At 38.9% G+C, this 25,874-nt stretch overlaps 1 protein-coding gene across 1 annotated transcript; it reads left to right on the top strand.

The window, feature by feature from the left end:
• The first annotated feature begins 111 nt into the window (after positions 1-111).
• Positions 112-10,043, top strand: TRIML2 (tripartite motif family like 2). Its single transcript, XM_057697925.1, has 7 exons — positions 112-300; positions 581-676; positions 2,941-3,135; positions 4,653-4,793; positions 5,985-6,007; positions 6,177-6,277; positions 9,454-10,043. Exons 1-7 carry the CDS (start codon positions 112-114, stop codon positions 10,023-10,025), a joined length of 1,317 nt encoding a protein of 438 aa, XP_057553908.1. The 3' UTR covers positions 10,026-10,043.
• The last annotated feature ends 15,831 nt before the right edge of the window (positions 10,044-25,874 follow it).

Raw genomic sequence — 25,874 nt, 5'->3', positions numbered from 1 at the left:
GTTGACAGGTGTGTCGCCCCAGAGCACTGCCACTCTCTTTCTGTTCAGAGTGCTGGGAGGTGTATTCCACATCAGAAACCGCCCAGTTTTCAACTAGGGCCACCTGCCAGGATGTCCAGAAGGCTCCGCTCCCAGTTAGGGCAGAAAATCCCAGAAGATGCCTGCTGTGAGATACCCCTGGAGCCACCGCAGCGGTTCTGCGATAATGGCCAGGTCACGCTTTGTGACAAGAACTTCCAGTCCCCGGAGCACAAGCATCACGTGGTGTACGGAGTACAGGAGACCGCTGAGAATTATAGGGTAAGCTTCCTGCAGATCCCAGACCACTTTTTCATTCTGGCTGCCTTCTGTTATTTATTACCTTATTAATTTGGAGGACAGATAATCTGATCCTCCAAGACCATCCCCTTGGTTGATGTTTATCACAGAATACTAGTTAGGTACCATATTTAGACCTTCAGCTTCAAGGCTAGGAAAGCATCTAGCCAAGGCTATTGGCCTTTCAGTTGTCTAAGGTTAGGAGTCTAACTCTTATAAAGCAATTACTTTACTTGGAATTCTGTGATATATTTCTCTGCAGAAGCTATTCCAGGAGATATTGAACACATTGAAGGAGAAACTTGAAGTAGCTAAAAGCATACTGGCTGATGAACAAGAAAGAATGGTGATGATGCAGGTCAGTGCTTACCTTGATTCTTAGGGGGAAATTACCAATAATGTTGGATAGCAAATAATATAAACACAATCAAAAGACAAGTGACAAAGCAAGAAAAACTACTTTGAAATCCATAGGTAGGAAAATTTCTTCACGTATAAAGAGCTCGTAAAAGTCAGTAAGCAAAAGACTAGAAATTCAGTAGAGAAATGATCTAAAGGCATGAGAGTTCACAGAAAAGAAAATGCAGATATCTTTTGAATTGGTCCATAAGCTCATGTTAAGAGAAATATAAATTAACTATATTAAGTTTGTTAGTGAGATGGTATTTGCATCCCTTACTGGTAAAGATCACAAAGATTGATAGCACAGTTTATAACTGCCGTAGGAGAGTGAGCATTTTTTTTTTATGTTATTTATTTATGTGGCTGTGTCAGGTCTTAGTTGCGGTACAGGCTCTTCATTGTAGCAGGCTGGCTTCTCTCTAGTTGTGGTATGCGGCCTCCACAGCGTGCAGTATATGGGCTTAGTTGCCCTGCAGCACGTGAGGTCTTAATTCCCTGACCAGGAATCAAACCTTTGTCCTCTGCGTTGGAAGGCGGATTCTTAATCACTGGACCACCAGGGAAGTCCCATGGGGAGAGTGAGCGTCTTATGTACTTTTGGTGGCCATGTAAATCCTGAAGCCACTTAAAGGGCAATTTAAGAATTACTATTCTTAAATTGGCACAACAGTGTAAAGCAATTATATTCCAATGAAGAGCTTAAAAAAAAGAATTACTGTTCTTGGCAGGGGGGATGAATTAGGAGTTTGGGATTAACATATACACTGCTATATATAAAATAGATATATCTTTAGATCTATAAATATCCTATTTATATAGGGAAAAAATCTGAAAAATAATATATATGTATAACTGAATCACTTTGCTGTATATCTGAAACTAAAACACTTCAATAAAAAAAGAAAATAAATAAAGAAATAAAAAAATTACTATTCAAATTAAGGAATCACCATATTATGTTTCACTTCTAATTTCAAACCCTCTCTTCATATGTAAGTATTCTACCAGTTATCCCAGATATTCATCCAGTTGAGGATGGTAGGCATTTTTTTCAGCTCCGAGCATCATATATCAACAAATATTGGGTCCCACTGTTTGGCAGCAGCTATGCTAGGTGCTGGGGATTCAGTAAAAAAAAGAAAGAAAGAAAGAAAAATTCTGCCTTTGTGCAAATGACATTCTAGTGGAGGTAAACAAAATATGTAAAATGTATAGTATATTACATTGTAAGTGCTGTACTATTTTTTTTTTTTTAAAGCAGGAAAGAGTGATGGGATATACTTTTAAATAAAATGATCAGGACCTTGTCATTCCAAAACTGGCATTTGAGAAGACTCAAGGGGGTGAGGAAGTGAGCTGTGCAGTCTTGGGAAGAATATTCTAGACAGAGGGAAGGGCAGGTACAAAGATCTCAAGACTGGTGTGTCCCTGGTTGGGGTCGTGAAGTAAGTAGAGGCTAATAGATGATGAGATCAGAAGGCCACATCATATAGGGCAGTTGATTTTTTTTCTTTTTTTAATTATTATTTTTTTTAATGAAATAAGAAAGCCAGTGGAAACTTTTGAACAGAGCAGTGATGTGTTATAACTTCCATTTTCATAACTCTAGCTGCTGAAATGAGAATAAGACTGTAGGAGGGTGAGAGCGCAGGTAGGGGGACCTGATGGGGACTGTTTGCATTAATCAGAGACAGGTGATGGTGAACTTCGGGGGAGGGGGTGGTAGAAGTGGTGCGAATAGTCAGGTTCTTGACAAATCTTGACTCCATAGAGTCTCGTGGTTAAATATGGTCATTAAGCTGACGACTCCCAGTGTACATCTCAGACATCCGAGTGGTGGAGTTTCTGTCTGACTTCCTGCCTAGCATCTCTCCTTGGCTGGCTAACTGACTAATCAAAATCAATACATCCCAAACTGAGCTGCTGATACACTCCCCGCTTCTGGAACCTATCCCTTATATAGCTTTCCTTTCTGGTTTTGGCAACTCTGTTCTTTGTCGAAAAACCGCAGAGTCACCCGTTTATTTCCTCTTTTCTCACACCCCCTATCCAAAGCATCAGCAAAAGCCATTGGGTGCTGCCTTCCAATTTTCCCGGTCTCCTTCTTTTTGGTCACTAAGGTTGTGTAGATTCCTCACTTAATTATAGGTGGAAAGTGACCATAAATATTTATCTGTGGTGTTTTATCTGAAATCTGTCATTTCTATATCTATGATGAAGGAAGAGGAGCAGAATTTTAAAGAGATGATTGAGTCTGAATATAGGATAAGGTTCCAGTTGATGATTGAAGAAAACAAGGTGAACCTCCAAAGCCTGCAAGGGTGCAGAGCCAACCTGAACTTGAGAGAAGCCAGTCAGAACCAACTGATAGAGTTTGCCACAAAGCTAAAGGCGAAGTTCCAGGAAGCACTACAGGTGAGGTGTGGAACATGGCATCCTCACAGTATTTGGGAAATGAGAGAAAGAAGAGCTGAACAGTGTGTCAACTCCAGAATAAGCCATCCATTGACAACCATGGAGGTATTAAAAGAACGTATATAGTCATCCAGCGCAAGTCTGTTTCTTTTTAATGTGTATTTATTTCTTTCTTTATGTGGCTGCATTGGGTCTATTGGGTCTTTGTTGCTGTATGCGAGGCTTTCTCTAGTTGCAGCGAGTGGGGCTACTATTCGTTGTGGTGCATGGGTTTCTCATTGAGGTGGCTTCTCTTGTTGTGGAACACGGGCTCTAGGTGTGTGGGCTTCAGTAGTTGTGGCTCATGGGCTCTAGAGCGCAGGCTCCGTAGTTGTGGCGCACAGGCTTAGTTGCGCCAAGGCATGTGAGAATCTCCTCAGACCAGGGATCCAACCTGTGACCCCTGCATTGGCAGGTGATTCTTAACCACTGCGCCACCAGGAAAGTCCCCCAGCAATTCTATTTCTGATAGTTCATCTTGCAGATATATTTATATTCATATAAAAAGACACGTGAATAAGGAAATGTAAAATTATTTCAGTATAGAGCCATGGCTTAGAGGTAGTCTTTGAAGCCTGAGGGATGAGATTTCTGTCTGGGTTCTGCAGTTTACTGGCCACTAAGTGGCCTTCGATATGTTGCTTAACTTCTGACTTGGTTTCCTTAGCTGTAAAATGAAGATATTGGCCCTTAGTTCATAAAATGAGTGTGGTGATCTACATAAAGCTTTTTAAATAGTGTTTGTACATTATTGTGTAATGTAAGTATAGTAGTATTATTACTGTAATATTTGTTTATAGCAAGAGAGTAGATACAACTTGTATCCATCAGTACTGGACTCATGAAATGCATTGTATAGGACATACAATGAAATGTTCTTCCTCATTTAGAAAAGACAACGTGGCTCTGTATGTATGAATAAGGAATGCTCTCCAAGGGCATGTTATTTATTAAGGAAAAACCAAGTTGTCAGATCAGCAGTGGGGTATAGTATGACATCACTTGTGTTAAAAAAAATAATAATAACATGAACATTCGCATATGTGCTTAGGCGGAGCATCTTTGCAAGGATAGAAAGTAAGCTGGTATCAGTGGTTTTATTATTGTTTTATTTTTACCAGTTGAATTTAATTTTTAATTAAATTATAAGTCAGTTTTAATTTAAGGAAGGAAATAGGAAACTTCCTGAACAAAACTGTTCAGCGAAAAAAAGAAAAAAAAATGCGACCTGTTTTAAGTCTAGATTGTGAACTGATTAGACTATGTGGATACTATCCACATCAACATACATATATTGTGTCAGAGGATCAAGTTTCTATTGAGGTGCCTTGCTTGATGCAGAGAAGTATCCTGACCTTATCTAATTATGTCTGTTTCTGGGGTGGCAGGCGGTAAAGTAGGTTTATGAAGAGATGCTTGAACTAGCAAATAAGAGAAATAGCCAGTTGTTGAATAGTAACAAGGAGATGCTTCTGCAGAGACTGAAGTGTCTGGGGAGCGAGAACATGAATAAACTGAAGGAGAGTGAAGTCAGGCTCTCTGAACAGATCTGCAGCCTCCAAAAGATCACCGCAGAGCTAGAGAAGAAGTGTGGGCAGTCCGCCTCAGCGTTGCTCGAGGTAGGATTCTGGAAATAATCTTCACTAGAGTATTTGAAAAATGAGAAGTGGACGGTTCTCATTAGGGGTCAGTTCTGGAACACAGTACTCAGTGATCTTCAGTCATACATGAAGGCTAGCAAAAGCATCATGACACATCATAAAATCCTAAGTATGTGTAGAGCTGCTTCATTGACCGATAGTAAGTTTGAATTGAGATGTCCTTTAGTAGGGTAAGTAACTGGTTAGTCAAATTATGATGTATTCATACAACGGAATATTCTGCAACCATGTAAAAACAGAGCAAAGCAGCTCTAAATGCACTAAAAGATTATCTTCAAGATATTAAGTGAAAAAACATGCAGAAAACTTGTTTAGAGAATATGTGTAGACGTATATGCTCATTAACATTCAGACAGCGTCTGGCAAAATAAACACAAACATTGTAATCAGCAGTAATCTTGAGAAGCAAGAGTGAGACTTATTTGTATAGTATTTTTTTTTTAACCATTTTGATTCTTTGTATTTTTTATTTTTGTTTTTTGGCCATGTTGCATGGTTTGTGGGATCTTAGTTCCCCGACCAGGGATTGAACCCGAGCCCTCAGCAGTGAGAGTGCAGAGTCCTAACCCCTGGACCGCCAGGGAATTCCCAGTATTGTATATTTTAAATTTTGTTCAGTAACATGCATTACGATTTTCAATAAGTAAATTTTTATCTTTTAAGGACTATCCATATCCCTCTGCCAGGCCCACATTTGCAGTATGAGTACTCTTCTTTGAGAAGCCCCTGCACATGAACCCTTAGGTTCTGTTCTAGAGCCAGGCCTGGTTCCAGACAGTGCAGATAGGCATGACCCAGTTATGTTCAGTTCCTGAGCTGGTTCCAGCCACCATCCCCAGCTTAGCAGGCTCAATTCTTGCCACCTCCAGGACAGAAAGCAAATAGATGGCAGAATTTGAAAGAGGAGCATTCTGAATGTCAGGTATAGAAGATTATTTGCCTTGGGAATATAACCGTGATTTCAAGCACTTTTCTGACTTTCACTATTCAGTGTTGAAATTTGGTATCTGAGAATTAGCACCATGAGGCTGAAGAAATTACATGGAAATCGAGTTTCATTATTATAAGAGAAAATATTTTCATGAGCACAATTCACAGAAGGCTAAGCTCAAATACCCGCTAGTAATTTTGTCTCTTTTCACCCCATAGAATGCAAGACATGCTTTGGAAAGGTAAGTTATTCATTTTGGAAACATTTGGGTCAGATTCACAGTCTGATATGTGAGCACACAGGGGTAGAGATGTTGGGGTGGCAGTAGCAAGGCCATGAATGAGATGCATCCTCTGGATGGAGGGGCCTGGGATCTGCACGGATAACTGGGATTGTCCTTTCTTTAATAGGAGTGAGTCACTACTGCTTCAGTGTCTAGAGCCTGCCCGAATCACGGACCTGAGTTTATGCCAAATAACAGGAATGAGCAAAATGCTAAAAGTGCTGCAAAGTAAGTTGACACACATCCATGATCACAGGACACTTTGTATTTGAGGATAAAGTGACCATCCTACCGTAAATGAAAGTAAATTCCAGATAGCTTAAGAATTTAAAAAGACTCTATATTTGCAAATATTTCTCCTGTGGTTTATATTTTTATTTACCTAATAGTGTTTTTTGAAGAGCAGAAGTTTTAGATTTTGAAGTTCATTTTATTTTTTTATTATTTTAATGGTTTGTGGTTTTCGTGTCCTAAGAAATCTTTTTTTTTTTTTTTTTTTACCCCAACAGAGATTTCCTTCTAGAAGTTTTACAGTTTTAGTTTTTGCATTTAGGTCTATTATTCATTTAAAGTTAATATTTATATATGATTCAAGGTATGGTACAACTCTCCTTTTTTTTGATACATGTATGTATTCGGTTGTTCCAACATAATTTGTTAAAAATCAGTTGGCACAAAAAAAAAAAAAAATCAGTTGGCACATATGAGCAGATCTGTGCCGAGTCTAATAAGTGCATTCATTGATCGTTACATCTATCTGTTTGCTAATACCACACTGGCTTGATTAATTACTCTATAGAAAGTCTTAAAATTGGGCACTGTGAGTTCTCCAGATTTGTTCTTTTAAAAATAATTTTATCTATTCTAGATCCTTCTCCACATAAATTTTAAAATGAGCTTGTTGGCTTCTGCAAAAAATCTGCTGGGGTTTTGATTGGTATTACATTGAATCTGTAGAACTTGGGGATAAGGTGATATATCTCCATTTATTTAGGTCATCTTTGATGTTTCTCAACAGTGTTTTCTAGTTTTCAGCTAATATAGTACGTATTTAATTTAGATACTTAAGTATTTTTACTCCTATTAATGAAATTAAATATCAATGTCTAATTGAAATTTTATTTATTTCTAGTTTATTGGTGGTATACAGAAATATTCATTTGTATATATTGATTGACAACGTATCTTACAGTTATGCTAAACTGATTTATTAGATCTAGTGACTTTTTAATAGATTTTGAGGGGATTCTCTACAAAGATAGTCAAGTAATCTATGAATATAGACAATTTTATTTCTTTCCAATCTGTAAGCCTTTTCTGTATTTTTCTTACCTATTGCACTGACTAGGGCCTTCAGTGTGATGGTGAATAGAAGTGGTGAGAATCATCTACCTTTTTTTTTAATTTAATTTATTTATTTATTATTTTTTGGGGGGTACACCAAGTTCAATCATCTGTTTTTATACACATATACCCGTATTCCCTTCATCTACCTTCTTGATCATAGGGAGAAAGAAAGCATTGCCTTTCACCTTTAAGTTTAATGTTAGCTTTAGGTTTTTCATAGTTGCCTTTTGTGAGGTTGAAGAAGTTCCCCCTCTATTCCTGGTTCACTAAAATTTTGTATCATGAACAGATGTTGAATTTATTAGATGCTTTTTTCTGTATCTACCAAAAGATTCATTTTTTTTCTGCATGTGTTGATTTGGTAAATTATATTTGCTTCATATGTTGAACCAGCCTTGCAATCTCAGGCTAAACTCTTGATAATAATGTTTTATTCATTTTATATATTGTCAGAATCAATGTGTTAATGTTTTTTAAAGAATTTTTGCATTTATGTTAATGAGGCATATCTTCCTGTAGCTTTCTTTCCTTGTAATCATCCTTTGGCACTTTAATACATTTTATTTTTATTTCTAGATAATCTACTTATTCATCAAATCCACTTAGTCTTGCTGTTTTTTTTTTTGTTTCCTATATTCTATAGGAATATAGAATAAACATAGAATGTGGAATATAAGAACGAACACAGTAAGCAAAAACAATTGTAGTTTGTGCCTGGCAATTCCATTATGTGAAGTTCTTCAGATTTATTTCTGCTAGTCTCATTCACAGGTGCTTTTCTACTTTGAGTGTGTGGTTAATGATTTTTTTAATAGTAAGCTTTCCTTTTTTTCTTAGATATTATTTTTAGAAATTCTTTGAGGACAAGAATGAAGGTGTACATTCTTCCAGAGAAAATTTGCATTTATTTCTGCCTGGAAATACTAGGCAGTCTTCTGGAAATACTAGGAGCCTGGGACAAGTTGAAAATTAAAAGTCAAGGCTTGTGGATTTTAAGACCACTGTAATAGTGATATGAATTAAGTCCAGAGGTTTAAGTACATTTGCCCATAAAACTTGCTGCTGGATTAGATGTTAAAGAAATCAAAGACTACTACAGGTTTATGGCTTGACCAGCTATAAATCAATACGTGTTCTACTGAAAAGTAGAAACTGGGAAGGGGTAGGTTTGGAGTTCCATTTTGGATAGAGTATGTTTGAAATTTCTGCGTTTTGTTCAACTGATATTCGTCAACTTTTAATAGAGTAAGTCATGAACATATAGTAGATATTTATAACTGAGCCTAAACGAAGTCGCCTAGGGACAAGAATCCAAGTAGTGAAAAGAAAAACCTAGGACCAAACCCTAAGAAATCATAATATTTAGGAGTTGAGCAGAAAGAGATGAGAAGGAACAGTTAGAGATGTGAAGACACGTACCACTTTCATTCAAGTATAAAAAAATCACAGTAATCTTTCTTAATCTCAGCTTGATTTTTCTGAAGGATTCTCACAGGTTTTCTGGCCTCTAAAATGTTCTCTTTTGATTTGCTCAGTACTAAGGGTCTGCTGGCAGCGGTTTCTAGGAATCTACGTCACACCCTGGTGATAGGTAAGATGAGGAGAGCAGTTCAGTCACAGGGTAGAGCCATGAGTCTGCTGCTCTGTTAGGAGCCAACAATGCTTCTGGCTGTTCCAGGCTTGGAGAATATCTTTAGGGACTGAAGTTGGGTCCCAGGTGACACTGGGCTAGGACTGGCCATTTTTACATCCTGGCAAAATTCCTTTCTGGTTTGAGAGATACTGCTAAACCTCTCCGTAGCCCATCATTCATTGTTTTGTTCTTCCTCTTCAGGTAGATTGCATCTCCTTCCATTATCTTATTGACTTTGTTCCTCTGTGATGTCTATTCGTGAAACAGCTTAGAGGTGCCTTTACCTGGGCTCTTCCTAGATTGCCTCTCCCATGTCTGTGCCTGAGACCCGTGCCCATTCATGAGGAGGCCCCTGCATGTTAGCAGTCATCAGTCTCTGGTACTGATGAATCCCCAGGTTAACTAAATTTCTTTCTCCCTGCAGGACCTATAACTTTGGACCCTAAAACAGCTCATCCCTGTCTTGTCTTATCTGAGGATCTGAGAAGTGTGAGACTCAGAAGTGTGCAGCAGGATGTACCCGGTCACCCAGAGAGATTTGACTTCAGTGCCACCGTGTTGGGTGTGGAGAGCTTCACCTCGGGGCGGCACTACTGGGAGGTGGATGTAGGAAAGGCGACACAGTGGCAGCTGGGTATTTTCAGAAGCTCTGCCAGCCAAAATGCTTCCAGAGATAAGGTCTTACTCACAGGATCCATGATGGGAGCCGGTTATACCTTCTGGGCCTTTCCCCCTTTAAAAAGGGTGTCCTTGAGAGGGCAGATACACAGAGTTGGAGTTTTCCTGGACTGTGAGTATGGGCAGATATCCTTCTATGATGTGACAGAGAGATCCCTCATCTGTAATTTCTCTTATCTTGCCTTCCAAGGAGCTCTCAGGCCTGTATTTTCTCTTTGTATCTCAAGTGGAGGCATGAATTCAGACTCTCTGAGCATCTGCCTCCCTCATGTTTCTTCTTATAATGGTACCCTTAGCCCTCAATCTTCTTTGGTTTGAAATTTAAGACCACCAGAGGCCAGAATGTTACAAGCATGACTTTTTGTGCATTATTTTACAAAGTAATCCAATAAAAGATTTTTAGCACTTGAGTTGGAACCTAGTTCAACACTCCAGAGCCTTTGCATTCATGTGGCTTTCAACACATTTCATGGAAGAGGTTGCATTTAACCTGAATCACGAATGATAATAACTGAAGGACCCCATGTTAATTAGAACAGCAAATGCCTATGCAGTGTAAGATTGGGAAATTAGAGTTGGAAATGGTGTGGGATCCTTAAGACTAGGTTAAGGACTCTAGAGATTTCTGAAAACAGGATTGGGTATAATCAAGACTAGATTTGAGGCTATCATCAAAGTGACATGTGGAATGGAGACATCCTATTTCTGACATTGTCAAGACTTCTAACAGAGGACAACTTAATTTCCCTGGATACCTTATCTCAGTGAGGAGGAGGTGTTGCAGAAAATGTATTTTAAAAATACTTGAAGTATTCCACTTCTTTCTTACAAGGAAAATTAGATTTCTTAAAAGAAGCCTGATAGTTCACTGCTTTGAAAACTATTACATTAAGTAATGCTGTCTTGTATTTGCCTTCATCTTTCTCTATTTGATAATCTACTGAAAATTTTTTTCTACAGCCTTGTTCAGGGGTGGTCATACAAGGCTGAAAAGACAACAAGATATTTATTAAATGGACTTTTAGTGAAAGGTTTATCATGCTATATATCCCTTCATGTTTTTAAACCTGTAAGTGTGTATTAATCTTTATTCAGATGTCGAAACTGAGGCTCAGAGGTGATTTAATTTTCCTAAAATCACATAGCTGTTAAGTATCTAGTAAGGTTACAAAGATACAGATTTAAACCTGGATCATCATGTTAAAAGCAAGCTCTGTCTCAAATTTGTAAAAGACGTACGCTCGGAAAGTCATTGCACGTCCTCACATCAAATCACAAGACTTAAGAGGAAAGTAGCCCTGATCTGAGAAGTGGGGGTTGGGTCAGGTGAGTGAGTTGTAAGTTCAATAATCATTTTGAGTTGTAAGTTCAATAATCATTTGAAACGCTGAGGTTAAGAATTCAGAGCAGGGGTTCTCAAACCCCTTTCCAATTTCCTGTGAGAAAGAGGATGGTTTATTATACAGGGAAATGTGAGAATTTAGTAATAATTGTATGAGTATAAATCTTCACCGTCATCTTACCTCAAATTTCTCGTGCCTCCACAACTTGACTCTTGAGAACTATTTTCCCAAACTTAGAATCCTAAAGAGAATGCAGCATGTCCTATGAGTATCACTGTGAGACATTGTCTAACCAACACACAAAGATTATTTTAATTATTTAGGAAAATGCATCTGCGTTTGACTGGTAGTTACCACTTGATGAGAACCCAGACACCGAAGTTACATGTTAACTTGAAGAATTATTTGGTAGAAAAGAAATCCTTAAAGGTTTTGGTTTTATTACCCTGTAGAATATTAACCAGTTTTGGATCTACCCTAAGTAATTTTATTTTAACATTCTTTTGTATCCCTGATTCTGTGCATAAACTGCTTCTCATTCATCTTGCAACAAATTTTATTCTCTAACTGGTTCCCTGAGTTGAGCGTAATCTTTGACACATCACATCAATATTTGCATGAGGATCATGATTTTAAGCCTTTGAAAATAATACTTTGGTACAGCCTACGGACCCTCTGAATAAGTAGATGCCTAGTATCCTTCCAGTCACAGAGACTTTGCACACATACTCCCCCGACTTCAGTCCCCACTCTCCCCTTTTTTCGCGAATTCAGATCTTAGCTTAAGTGTTGCTCCTCAAAGCAGCCTTCCTCGACACACTTGAGGGCGAATCCAGGGACATCATTGCAGCAGTTACAGGTTATATGTAAAGCACAGTTGCAATTTTGTATTTCTTTGAACGATTCTTTGATTGCCTTTCCCATTAGACTAAATTCTATGAGAGTAAGGACAGTGCCTGTTTCTGTTCATTCTTTTATCTTGTGTTAAACAGTCCTTAGCACATAAATTCTCAAATACATAATGAAAATGAGGAAAAAAGCAATAAGTAGGGTTGTATATTATGGGGCTGGGTGGGTGATTTAGAGGTTAAAGCCCTGAATGGGAGATCACCCATGTCAGTAAATAGATTCAGGTGAACTGGCAGTTTAGTTTGTTAGGGCAGCCGTAACAAAGTACCACAAACTGGGTGCCTTAAGCAACAGAAATGCCTTTTCTCATAGTTCTGAAGGATAGAAATGAAGGTGTTGGCAGGGCCGTTTCCTTCTGAAGATGGTTAACATGCCTCTCTCCTAGCTTCTGGTGGTCTGCTGGTAATTTTTGTTCCTTGCCTTATGGACATATCACTCCCTTCTCTGCCTCTGTTTTCACTTGGTGTTCTCCCTGGGTCTCTGTCTCTACACATGACCTTTTACAAAATAAATAAATAAGGGCACCAGTCACATTGGATTAGGTGCCCGTTCTATATGGATTCTTTTTTTTTATTTTTTACAATAAACTGCATATGTTTAGAGTGTACAATTTGGTATCCCAATCTCCCAATTCATCACCCCCCCCAACCCTCCCCGCTTTCCCCACTTGGTGTCTATATGTTTGTTCTCTACATCTGGGTCTCTATTTCTGCCTTGCAAGCCGGTTGATTTGTACCATTTTTCTGTAGTCCACATATATGTGTTACTATACGATATTTGTTTTTCTGACTCACTTCACTCTGTATGACAGTCTCTAGGTCCATCCGTGTCTCTAAAAATGTCCCAGTTTGATTGCCTTTTACAGCTGAGTAATATTCCATTGTATATATGTACCACATCTCCTTTATCCATTCATCTGTTGATGGACATTTAGGTTGCTTCCATGTCCTGGCTATTGTAAATAGTGCTGCAATGAACATTGGAGTGCATGTGTCTTTTTGAATTATGGTGTTTTCTGGGTATATGCCCAGCAGTGGGATTGCTGAGTCATACGGTAGTTCTATTTTTAGTTTTGCAAGGACCCTCCATACTGTTCTCCATAGTGGCTGTATCAATTTACATTCCCACCAGCAGTGCAAGAGCATTCCCTTTTCTCCACACCCTCTCCAGCATTTACTGTTTGTAGATTTTCTGATGATGCCCATTCTAATGGGTACGAGGTGATACCTCATTGTAGTTTTGGTTTACATTTCTCTAATAATTAGTGATGTTGAGCAGCTTTTCATGTGCCTCTTGGCCATCCATGTGTCTTCTTAGGGGAAATGCCTATTTAGGTCTTCTGCCCGTTTTTTGATTGGGTTGTTTGTTTTTTTGGTATTGAGCTGGATAAACTGTTTATATATTTTGGAGATTAATCCTTTGTTGATTCGTTTGCAAATATTTTCTCCCGTTCTGAGGGTTGTCTTTTCGTCTTGCTTATAGTTTCCTTTGCTGTGCAGAAGCTTTGACGTTTCATTAGGTCCCACTTATTTATTTTTGTTTTTATTTCCATTATTCTAGGGGGTGGATCAAAAAAGATCTTGCTGTTATTTACGTGGAAGAGTGTTCTTCCTATGTTTTCCTCTAGGAGTTTTATAGTGTCTGGCCTTACATTTAGATCTTTAATCCCTTTTGAGTTTATTTTTGTGTATGGTATTAGGAAGTGTTCTAATTTCATTCTTTTCCACGTAGCTGTCTAGTTTTCCCAGCACCACTTATTGAAGAGGCTGCCTTTTCTCCATTGTATATCCTTGCCTCCTTTGTCATAGATTAGTTGACTGTAGTTCATCTCTGGGCTTTCTATCCTGTTCCATTGATCTATGTTTCTGTTTTTGTGCCAGTCCCATACTGTCTTGATCACTGTAGCCTTGTAGTATAGCCTGAAGTCAGGAAGCCTGATTCTGCCAACTCTGTCTTTCCTTCTCAAGATTGCTTTGGCTGTTTGGGGTCTTTTGTGTTTCCATACAAATCGTAAAATTTCTAGTTCTCGTTCTGTGAAAAATGCCATTGGTAATTTGATGGGGATTGTGTTGAATCTGTAAACTGCTTTTGGTAATGTAGTCATTTTCACAGTGTTGATTCTTCCAATCCAGGAACATGGTATGTCCCTCCATCTGTTTGTGTCTTCTTTGATTTCTTTCATTAGTGTCTTAAAGTTTTCTGAGTACAGGTCTTTTACCTCCTTGGTTAGGTTTATTCCTAGGTATTTTATTCTTTTTGTTGCAATGATGAATGGGATTGTTATATGGATTCATTTTAACTTAATAGTGACCCTATTTCCAAATAAGGTCACATTCGAGGTACAGGGAGTTAGGATTGTGTGGGGGGGTGGAGGTGGTGAGGGGGGAACAACAACAATTCAACGTAGCAGATGGGTTAGTGTGAAAATAGTGTTTCATGTACAGCAGCAGGTTTGCAAATTCTGTGTATCCTATAAGCAGTGGTTTGTTTGTTTGTTTTTGTTTTTTAATCGCAGTACCCAGCATCCCTTTCCCCACATACACCAATTACATCACGATCTCTGGGGTTGGAATCCAGGCATCGTTTTCCAAAGCTCCGTAGGTGATTTACAGCATGCAGCCAAGATTAAGAAGAAAGTTAGTGAAAGCAAACAAGGACAACTGGTTTGGTCAGTGACTACAGCCTTTTGTGTGGCTTGTAATTTCAAGTCTTGAAAGGTAAAGATGTGTGGTGATAGTGCTGGGGAGGTGAGCTGTTAGGTCAGAGATTAAGGTGAGTCTTGGATGCTGTCTTTATTTATTTTTTATTTCCTTTTTTAATTTAAAAAAAATTTTTAAATTTATTTATTGGCTGCATTGGGTCTTTGTTGCTTTGTGCAGGCTTTCTCTTGTTGCAGAGAGCGAGGACTAATCTTCGTTTTGGTGCTCCGGCTTCTCATTGCAGCTTCTCATTCGGTGCTCTGGCTTCTCTTGTTGTGGAGCACGGGCTTTAGGTACATGGGCTTCAGTAGTTGTAGCACGCAGGCTCAGTAGTTGTGGCGCACGGCTTAGTTGCTCCGTGGCATGTGGGATCTCCCCAGACCAGGGCTCGAACCCGTGTCCCCTGCATTGGCAGGCGGATTCTTAACCAGTGCGCCACCAGGGAAGCCCTTGAATGCCTTTAGTAATGAGCAAGCACGTGTGGTTCATATGACTGGGGCTGTCAGTCAGCCTGCTCTCTTAGGAAGATTGTTGGTTGGATAACATATAATTAGAAGTCACTCTAAGAAGCTGTATGTCTTGGATAACTGAGCTAACTAAGACCTACGAACTCTCAGGCCATTGGAGGAGCCTCCAGTGGTTTAGAGCACCTAGGATTATCCCCCTCACTGGGGATATCTCTACCCTTAGAACACTTTTTTTTGGGGGGGGGGTGTTTGTTTGTTTTGTTTGTTTTAGTCCTTTCATTTCTTATTCTTGTTAATATAGTTAGGCTAAGAGATTTTTTAACTTTATTTTATATTGAAGTACAGTTGATTAACAGTATTGTATTTCAGGTGTACAACAAAGTGATTCAGTTATACATATATATGTATCTGTTCTTTTTCAAATTCTTTTCCCAATTAGGTTGTTACAGAATAATGAGCAGAGTTCCCTGTGCTATACAGTGGATCCTTGTTGGTTATCCATTCTAAGTATAGCAGTGTGTACATGTCAGTCCCAAACTCCCTAACTATCCCTCCCTCCAACCTGTCCCCCTGGTAACCATAAGTTCTCTAAGTCTGTGAGTCTCTGTGTTATAAATAAGTTCATTTGTATCATTTTTTTTTTTAATTCTGCATGTAAGCAATATCGTATGATATTTTTCTTAGAATATTTAGCATATGATAAATGTACCTTGGGCAAAACACTTAAATAAAAAATCCAGTTCCATTCTGTAGTATGACTTGACATGACTTCTCTGCACCTTTGTAAAACAGTTAAGTCGTGAGATTCTTTATAGGTGAACTACCAACACATTTCTGGGTTAAGAATTAACCCCATACCAACCTAGACCTGCTACCTTCCCTTGGGAGTCAGGACACTCTGCCTGAAATAATCTGGGGCTAAAAGAAGGTAAGTGACCTTACTGAAGTTAACTTTCTTGATCTTGGATAAAGAAAAGGAATTAGGATGGAGGAGATAAAGAATTCATGGAGAATGGGCAGGTGATTTGAAACTTTGATTTCTTGGAGTCCCTGATTAGAATGTGGTAAATACCAGCAGTGGTAAATTGAAGTTAAAAAGCACATGCATGGGGAATGGAAGAAGTTGGAGAAAGTTGCATCATAGCTGTCCTGACAAATTGGAAAATATAACCGCAGAATGGAACATTTGCCCTGGAGAGAACCAAGTGTGAGATTAGAAACATACCCTCAAGTGAGAGGAATTATCAACAGCAGTAGATGAATGTGGTAGGGTGACAGAAAGGTTGTTGAATTATTACATGTTAAAATTTAAGTGTATGTATACTATATGCAAGGTAAGGTTCTAAATGCTTTACATGCATTGCTTCATCTGATTCTTCTAAGAGATAGATGTTTTTTATTTTACTGAATCAAAAATATGCTAAAAACCACCAAATAGTGATGCAAACTTAAAAAATGAAGCTATTCGTTTCTTTCCACCTAGATTGTATCTCCCTAAAGGTATTTAGCAAGATCTGAGGTTGGCTAGAGGGGAAGGTGAGAGAAGTTGAGGCCTGGTAAAGATAGGAAAGTGAAATTCACATCTCTCAAAAGAAGCAGTTGATGGAGACAATGTCAAATTATTTTCATGAAGTGTGTTTATGTATTTGTATAATATTTTGCAATCTTATGTGAGTAAGCTTTTTTTCCCCCTAAGTGAGTACTTTTAATGAGCTTTGTGTTCATCCTAGAGAACATTCTCATCAGCTAAAGATTACCCTGTATTTGTGTTTCTTGTTTCAGATAGGAGAACTATGTGGTGATTCCAGATGCTGGTGGGTTTTCCGTGTGAAAAAGGGAGTGGTCTAAGGGTGCTGGTTGCAATCTTTTTTACTCTGTGTGGCCTGTGACATTTCTGAAGCTAAAAGCTATTCCTCTGTTTGATGTTGAGATTCAGAACTTCAAACATGAGTGAATTTTAGTCTGGGGACAAATGTGAACTTCCTCTGAGAATATATTATCCTTATCTTCATCATGGAGTTACATGGCTTGTTATGGAGGGATAGGCGGGGTTAGTTTCCTGGGTCTAGAGTGATTTGGAGAACTGGAGGTGTGTGACATCCTGTTGTCTCTTCAGAAACTTATGAAAAAGACATATGAACAGCCATCAGATGTCTTCCCCACCCCCAGTCAAAGCCAGCTGCATTCCCAAACGTCCCAAACACTGTGGCATCCCATGTTTTATGTGAGCTTCACAGGTTCATTTTGTCTCAGTTTACTTTGGAAATCATTGATGTCTTTATTTTGCTCCCATTCTGTGTTCAGTCTATCAGGAAATACTGTTAACTCCACCTTCAACATATATCCCAATTCAGACTTTTTACTCTCTTCCCTCTTACCATACTAGTCTAAACTCTTTCTCACGTAGACTACGTGGTAGCCTTCTAAGCGTGGCTTTCATTCTTGCGTTCCTCTATCTTCCACAAAAAAGAACCTCCCCTGAACGTTATCTAATCCTCTCATTCTCTTACCTGTTACTCGGCATTATTTCCTTTATAGCATCAATCATTATCTGAATTAATATTATTTAACTTATCTGTCTTCCCTCTCTGGAATGTAAACTGTATCATGTCCAGGGCTTTGAATGAATGGTGAACAAGACAGCAAGAGTTATTAAGTGATCCCTGTATGCTGGGTATTTGACCCATCATGAAAAAACAAAACAGAGATCCCTGACATCAATGAGTGGATAAGAGGCTGACTTTGGAGCTTTTGCATACAATTTTGTCTAAGGAACACTGAGAATTATTTTCTGTTTGCTTGTTTTTATTTTTTGTAAAAATGACAGCTCCTAGTGAAATAGACTTCTGTGTGTCATTTCATCATGATCTAGTGGCCAATTTTTATCAAGTATGTCTCTAAAATCAGAACTCAGTGTTTTCTAATCCAAGAGCAGACTAGTTTTCCAACTTAGGTGTAAAACTCGAGATGTATCCACAGGAGATGAAGGCATGCATGGCCTGATTCACTTGCTTCAAATAGAAGAGAACCCACGTAAAAAAAAAAAAAAGGGAACCCACAGAAGAGGAGTTAAGCCTTTTTAATCATCAAGAATAGATGATCTCTGTTTACACATGCACAGCATTTTATTCCTGCTTGGGTGGAATATATCTGGCCTTAGGGGCAAAGGTCACATAAAGTGTCTGCTAAACAGAGGCTATAGCTACTCTGATAAAAATAGACCATTACAGGTTAAGATTGTGCACTAGTTAAAAATCCCAAGAGCCATTTCCCCATGAGCCTATAAAGGTTGCTCTGGGAAATTCTCCCTGGCTTTCCCATGAGTATCAAAATCCAAATCCTCGAGATCCCTCTTTTAGTTAATGGTTTCTCAGCCTTGAAGCATTTGCTGTTCCTCTCTTTGGGAACATTTCTCTAAATGAGAGTTCTTATACGAGGATCAAGACTCTGATATCTTTTTAAAAACTAGGTCCAAGAGAAGATGCTACCTAATATCATTCAGGGTCAAAAAATATATATTGGCTAGTTGAGAATGTGATGGGTTTTGTTCCCCCAGCAGAAGGTTAGTGGCTTATTCTTTTTGTTTGACAGTGCAGTCGTACTTTCATAGAGCATACTTAAAGAGTGCATTTTTCCTTTGGAAAAGATGTCTTTGTTTACCAGTGTTTCTCTCCTTAAGTACTGTGAATGTCCCACAGTAGCCACTCATTAAATACTTGGTTAAATGGACTTCTTGTTCAAAACAAGTGACCTTTTTCTTAATGTTTGATTGATGGTGAGATACCATACTGGAAAGACAAATAAGTCCTGCATACTGAATAGTGAGACCCATGCCCCTGCCCACCTGGCTTCCAGAATGCTGGCAATCGGGTTTATCTGTTGCCCCAAGACAGAACATTGAACCAAGAGCAAAGTTGTTTAAGGGAGAAGACCTGGTATTTGGTGTCCCACATAGTTTCCCAGTCACCTTTAAATGGACGACAAATGATCATCTAAGAAATATCTGGGAAATGAAAGACAAAGACCAACAGTAAGATGTGGAATTTAAAGGAAAACCTCAGAACTATCGTTAAATATCCTCAGAGAGATGAAAAGATTCTAGAAATACTGTGTATGTATTTTTAAAACAATAAGGAACTTAGCAATATGAAAAACAGCAGTAATGAAATCCAGTTAAAAAGCTGGAAAGAGAAAAAAATCCCAGAGGAGAGAGCAAGAAGATGAAAAATAGCTGAAAGTGTCAAGGTAAAAATCTATATCTATCTAATCCAGGAACTTTGCCATCTGACCAATGAGAGTTCCAAAGTGAGGGGAGGGGAGGAAAGAGTCAAAGAAATTTTAAATTGATGGATTTGGGACTTCCCTGGTGGCACAGTGGTTAAGAAGCCGCTTGCCAGTGCAGGGGACACAGGTTTGATCCCTCGTCTGGGAAGATCCCACATGCTGCAGGGCAGCTGAGCCTGCATGCCACAACTACTGAAGCCCACGAGCCTATAGCCCGTGCTCCACAACAAGAGAAGCCACCTCAATGAGAAGCCTCACCACAACTAGAGAAAGCCCTTGTGCAGCAACAAAGACCCAACACAGCCAATAAATAAATAAATAAAATTGGTTTAAAAAAGATTAAAAAAATAATAATCAATTGATGGATTTTACATTAAAAGGGTCCGTTCCGTGCCAGTGTGGTGAATGAACACATCCACACCAAGGCAGAATATCAGGGATAAAAAGATGCTAACAACTTCCAAAGGAGAAAGGATAGGGCACAGATGTGTAATCCATTATCAGAATGGCTTTGCATTCATCAATACTGATACTAGAAAATGGAATTCAAGAGGCTGTGAGTAGCTGGGGAAGTCAGTGAAGGGCCTGAGTCAAGTAATTTCCAAGGTGTGTTTTGCAAGGCAGAGAACTGATAGAGCTTGGGCCATGGTTATGTATGGCATCATAGCATGGGATGGTCATCCCAGCAGGCAAGGTACCTGATGAGTATTGCTGGGCATGCTGCGGTTCTTGCTAATAAGGCTGTGTTAGGTGGTTCACAGGCTTATCTTTCAGGAGTAAATTGCCTAAAACCAGTTGCTAAATTAACTTTGGTCTAGATATTAACAAAGGTGTAGGCCATTATGTTGATCTCAGTTCTCATTTCTTAGACCAAGTTTTTGCTAGTAGTTTCCAAGAGACTTCCCCTTACCTTAACTGGTACATTTCTATCTACTTCATGTCCAGAAATAAAGCAACTTAGTGTAAGTATTTCTCTGTATCTTCCAGGTGGGTAGAGAGATACATTGTCATAAAAAAAAACGGGATCACTTTAGAGATGCTACTTTTTTTTTTCTTTATGTTACTCAGGTAGTTAGTTAAATTTGTCTGAAAGCCATTATCCGGCCTCCTGTTTCTCCCCACTTGAAGTCAGTGGGTGTCTCCTTTAATCTGAACCTCTGATGATTCTTTTGTGTTAGTTGCCCTGACTCATTGCTCTGCTAGAGCCTGCGAGCCAATTATTACATTTTCAGGAATTGTGACAGCCAGTTGACATCATGTTCATCATACCTTGAGATCAGTCATTCGTGGTGGATATATTTACAGCACAGAAATCAGTGAGTGCTCAGATTAGGGCGCCACACTCCCGGCTGGCTGCTAAACACCGACCAGCACACCACTGCCTATGCATGCTACTCTTAAGAAAGTATTTCATTTTATAATTAATTTTTTAGCAAAAAAAAAAATCAAAGAATTGTTGAACTTAGATACCCATTTGCTGTAAGGAATGACATTTCCTGTAAGCTCCCTAAAGTTATGAGACCAAAACAAAGTTATGAAAAACATAAAGGCTTTTAAGTTTCCGTGTGTTTGGAAACTGTGCTGAATTAGGTTTTGGTATTCTTTGACTCTTACACTGTGACCCATCTGCCCTCTACATGTTCCTCTTTTTCCTTAGCTATGTTATTGTCATCAAGATTTCTTGAGCGCTTGTAAGCTGGTTGGCTGGTTAAAAAAGCTGATAAACTCCTATGGGTGGATCATCTTATCCATCTCATTATTAAAAGTTTCATTTGTAGTCAAATCATTTAAATAAGAATTCAGGTGATAACATTCTCATCCTCTGAGCTCATTCTGTGTTGTACATCTGCTTATGCTTTTCCCAAACCACCTTTCCACCCATCCTCCAGTTTAGCTTTCAAAACATCTGACAAACACCTGAAAAAATGCCTGTTAGCTAGTAGGTGCTCAGTATTGGCAACAGTTGTTACGCAATTAGACAACTGCCAGATTATACGTTAGGCACTTTCTTGGTTCTCTGGGACTACCTGCTATGATAGATTATTGCAAACTGACTGTCTTGAAACAAATTTCTTCGATGACAGTTCTGGAGGCCAGAAGTCTGGAATCTACATTTTGGTAGGGATGTATTGCCCATGAAGGCTCTAGGGCAAAATCTGTCCCTGCCTCTTCCGGCTTCTGACGGATCCAGGTGTTCTTGCCTTTTGGCCGCATCACTCCAGTCCCTGCCTCCATCTTCAAATGGCCTTCTTCTCCCTCTCCTCCTCCATGTGTCTCAGATAAAGACACTTGCCAGCAGATCTACTGCCCACAGAATTGCCTAGATTATCTCACCCCAAGATTCTTAACTGATTAATGTGCAAGGACTCTTTTACCAAATGGTCACAGTCACAAATTCTGGGAGTTAAAGCATCAACATATCTTTTTGAGGGTCACCATTCAACCCACTTATAGGTCTTAGTGCTAGAAAAGTGAAAAAGAGCTCACGAGAAGCTCGCAGTCTATACAGCCAACATAACTAGAGGGCTACAGTCTTGAAGAGTCATAAACCAAGTGTTAGCAGGACACAGGAAGAATGCTTTACCTCGTATGGTTGGAGTGAGGCACATTGCTGAAAAATCGTGCTGCTGAGGGGGCCAAGTGGCCCCTAAGCAGAAGTTTAAAAGGTGAGTTTGACTTATCTAGGACAATGTGGGCGACTTGGAGAAGGTCATCTAGACAAAAAGAATGGCACCATACAGTCAAGGAGAAGAAAAGTAGCTGTTTTGAGTAGGAAAAGTACAAGGAGTTTAGTATGGCTGGAATGTAAGGTTGCTCATTGGTAGGTGGTGAGTAAAGGTAAGACAGGAAGTGATTAGGGCCTCTCGAATGCTAACGTGCTATGAAATCATCTGGGGTTCTTGTTAAAATGCAGGCTCTGATTAAGCGGAGGGGAAGTGGGCCTGAAATTCTGCATTTCTGAATGCAGATGCTGATGGTGCATGTCTACAGCTCTTAACAGAGTAGCCCAGATTCAGACCAGTGGGTTGAAATCCTGCAGGTGTAAGAAGGAAATGAATGAAGCAGGGCAGACCTAACGAGGGTGATCTGGAGAGCCTTTCCACTCCAAGAAAGTGTTGCTAGATGGGAACAGCTGTTTCTGCCAGATCTTCCCATTATTTTCCAAGAGAAATAGGAATCAGTATTTGAAATCATTCAAGTAAAAGTCTAATAACTGAGAAAAAAAAATTGGTCTGCCAGTGCTTCTAGCTTTTGACCCCTATGAGGACCTTTGAGATTCTTTTAGGGGGAGTGTCCTAGTGGCAAAGTGCAACCAAAAAATAGTCTTGAGAAATAACCTTGCTGAAGGAAGTTGAGATCAGGATGGCCTGAGGCACTGTGACCTTCCATTTACTCTTGGAACACCTGAGATCCCACCAAAAAGGCAGAAATAGCAAGTACTGTATAGTAAAGCAAATTCCAATTGTTGGAAATGATGACTTCATTCTGAGCACATGGAATGACCTTATGAGATTTCTTAGTATCAAAAAAAAAAAAGGGATCTCCTTAGTGGCACAGTGGTTAATCCTCCTGCCAACGCAGGGAACATGGGTTCAATCCCTAGGCCGGGAAGATCCCACATGCCTTGGAGCAACTAAGCCCATGTGCCACAACTACTGAGCCTGCTCTAGAGCCCACAAGCCACAACTACTGAGCCTGAGTGCCACAACTACTGAGGCCTGTGCTCCACAACAAGAGAAGCCACCGTACTCTGAAGCCTGCGCACTGCAATGAACAGTAGCCTGTGCTCGCCACAACTAGAGAAAGCCTGTGCACAGCAATGAAGACTCAATGCAGCCTAAATAAATAAATAAATAAATTTATTTAGCGAAAAATAAAAAAGGAAGAAAGAAAAAACCCTCCTGATTTTCTCAGGTAAGTGTAGTAAAATGAAACTCTGGGGTTTTTGAATGTCTAGTGTTTGGTAAAAGGCAGTTTTCTCAAGGCTGCAGCATAATTTGGCTTTGGGAGGTTCTTGATCCTAGTTTTCCTTCTGGATGATATGTAGTACGGAAATCAACAGGGAAGGGCTCGAGTGTAAATCGTTTAAAATCAGCTCTGATTTTGATTTGGCAAAATCGAGTAACTTTGTGTTTTCCTTGAAGAGCCACATTGATGGTATTCTCAGAAGGCGGGGTTACGAACAAGTCTGGGTCCCTGTGTGTGTCGACTAAAAGAACGGTTCTAACACCTCCTCCCTCCAGGGAAGAAAGCAATTTAATGGAGAAATTTGCATCTATTCTGTTCTCCCAAAGAGGGTCTAGGACAGAATTGTATGGTTCCAGTAAGGTGATTTGTTGATTCACTAATATGCTATGAACTGGGACTCTGGTCTTTGCTGAATGGCCTGGGAAAATAACGGAATGTTTTCTTTGCACAGAAGGAAGGAACTAATATATTATCTTCCTTCAGGTTTTGTCAGGAACAACTCCTTATGATAGTTCATGGAAAACACTGAAAGTTTGTGTGATTAAATGTCTGAGCTGTCATGAAAATGGAGAAATATGAACAACCCCCTCTAGCTCCATCACACATACAACTGTAGTTGATTTAATATGGAGTATTTATTACAATTATCCTTCCTCTATTAAGGTTTTAATTTGTGTAACTGAAATCATACTATATATAATTATAAAATGCACTCTCTTTTCTTAGATGACTAAACTATAAGGCAACTTGTTTTTTAAATTTATATTTTGAATAGGTAATACACTTCCCTCTCTACATCTACTCATCCTCCAACCAAGTATCCCTCTCCAGAGAATCTGCAAATATACAAATATGTATATATTTCTTTTTAACAAACTAATTACAGTACTTTTCCATGTTTTTTTGCAAAATAATACACCATGGAATTCTTTGTATTTATCTGTTTTCAAAATTTCACGGTAACACATGATGTTACAATAAATAGCCTTGTGTAACATCATTTCATATAACATCATATAACATCATTTCAGTTACATTTTAGAGGGAAATTCCTAGTAGAATCAAAAAGTATGTGCCTTACAGTTTTTATATATGTCATAATTCTCCACAGAAATACCAACGTATATTTTCATCCACAATTGTCTCTTTCCCTTTGACTCAGTATAATCAACCTTTTTCAATGCATTTAATTATTTTTTTAGAAATACACATACATAATATATGTATGTATAGATAGATACGCATAAGTATGTTTGTGTGTATATATATATATATTTTTTATAAGTTGATAAACCTTTATTACAAATGATTCTACAGAATGCAACTTGCCTTCGGAGGGTTAAAAAGTGTGTTAGATACACACACAGATGCAAATGATAAAGCAAACAGGGCAAAGACTGAACAAAGCAGGGTAAAGCATATTGATTCATGTTAAAAGAACAGATCTAGCTTAGAGAAGTCCATTATGCAAAACTACTCATTTGGGTTTGATGAGGAGGAGCCACTGAAAGAATATGGGTTCAGGACATGCCCAGGCACCCGGTCAGTGATGTATAAAGTCTAGACCCATCTGTAGAGAGACACAGGTTAGGGCTGTGTTTCTAGAATTGCACTGTTCAACACACTAGCCATAGCCATATGTGGCTATTTAAATTTAAAATAACTGAAATGAAACTAAAAATTCACTTCTTCAGCCAAGTTGGCTGCATTTCAAGTACCCAGCACTTGGCATCCAGTGGCCCCCACGCTGGACAGTGTTGCGGCTATAGAATACTCCCATCACTGCAGAAAGCACTCTTCTAAAAAATTAAACTCAGAGCATTTTGCAAAATACACTGGGGCCAGAGAATGGGTGGGAAGGATCCTAACAGAAGGCTGTTTTTGTAGTCCATTCGAAGATGGCGTTAGTAAGAAGGGAAAAGGAGATTGATGTGAGACGGTGCTCAATTGTTATAGGGTGTAAAACGTGATGCTCTAACTTCTAACTTGGGGGACCGGGAGATATAAGTGTCATGAAGAGAAATATAGGACACATAAGCAACAGCAAGTGTAGGAGGCAAGGTCCTCTGGGAATATGCTGTGTTGGAAATGGGGGCCTATCCAGATAAAGCAGATCAAAACATGGGCTCATGGAGTGAGTCTTATAGTCAAGAGTAGATTTTGGAGACAGATCAGACAGTTACTTTCTGTTTTTTGTCTGTTTTCGTTTATTCAGTTATTTATTTGGAGGATTTGTTTGTTTTTCATTTGACTTTTAGTAACTGGATATGCACAGCCTATTAGGAAGCTTTTGTTTTTTTAATTAGTTAAAATTTATGTTGAATAACCCAAATTTAAAGGTACGGCTTCATTAACTTTTACACATTTATGTACCAGTGATACTACAACTTAAGGTTTAGATTCAGGTTTCTGACACACCCCAAAGTCATCTAGTGCACCTTCCTGTACCATACCTCACCTTCCCAAAAGTAACCACTATGCTAACTTCTGTTACAC

Source organism: Hippopotamus amphibius, chromosome 10 (genome assembly GCF_030028045.1).
Source record: "Hippopotamus amphibius kiboko isolate mHipAmp2 chromosome 10, mHipAmp2.hap2, whole genome shotgun sequence".
NCBI classification, from domain to species: domain Eukaryota; kingdom Metazoa; phylum Chordata; class Mammalia; order Artiodactyla; family Hippopotamidae; genus Hippopotamus; species Hippopotamus amphibius.
The sequence above is the reverse complement of the archived record's forward strand: the minus strand, read 5'-3'. Positions and strand labels throughout refer to the sequence as shown.

What these genes read in the sequence shown, in the direction of transcription:
- TRIML2 (XM_057697925.1), top strand. Translation starts at nt 112, where the DNA reads ATGTCCAGAAGGCTCCGCTCCCAGTTAGGGCAGAAAATCCCAGAAGAT. An exon ending in AGACCGCTGAGAATTATAGG is followed by an intron (nt 301 to 580) that starts GTAAGCTTCCTG and finishes ATTTCTCTGCAG; the next exon opens with AAGCTATTCCAGGAGATATT. An exon ending in GCAAGACATGCTTTGGAAAG is followed by an intron (nt 6,008 to 6,176) that starts GTAAGTTATTCA and finishes TTTCTTTAATAG; the next exon opens with GAGTGAGTCACTACTGCTTC.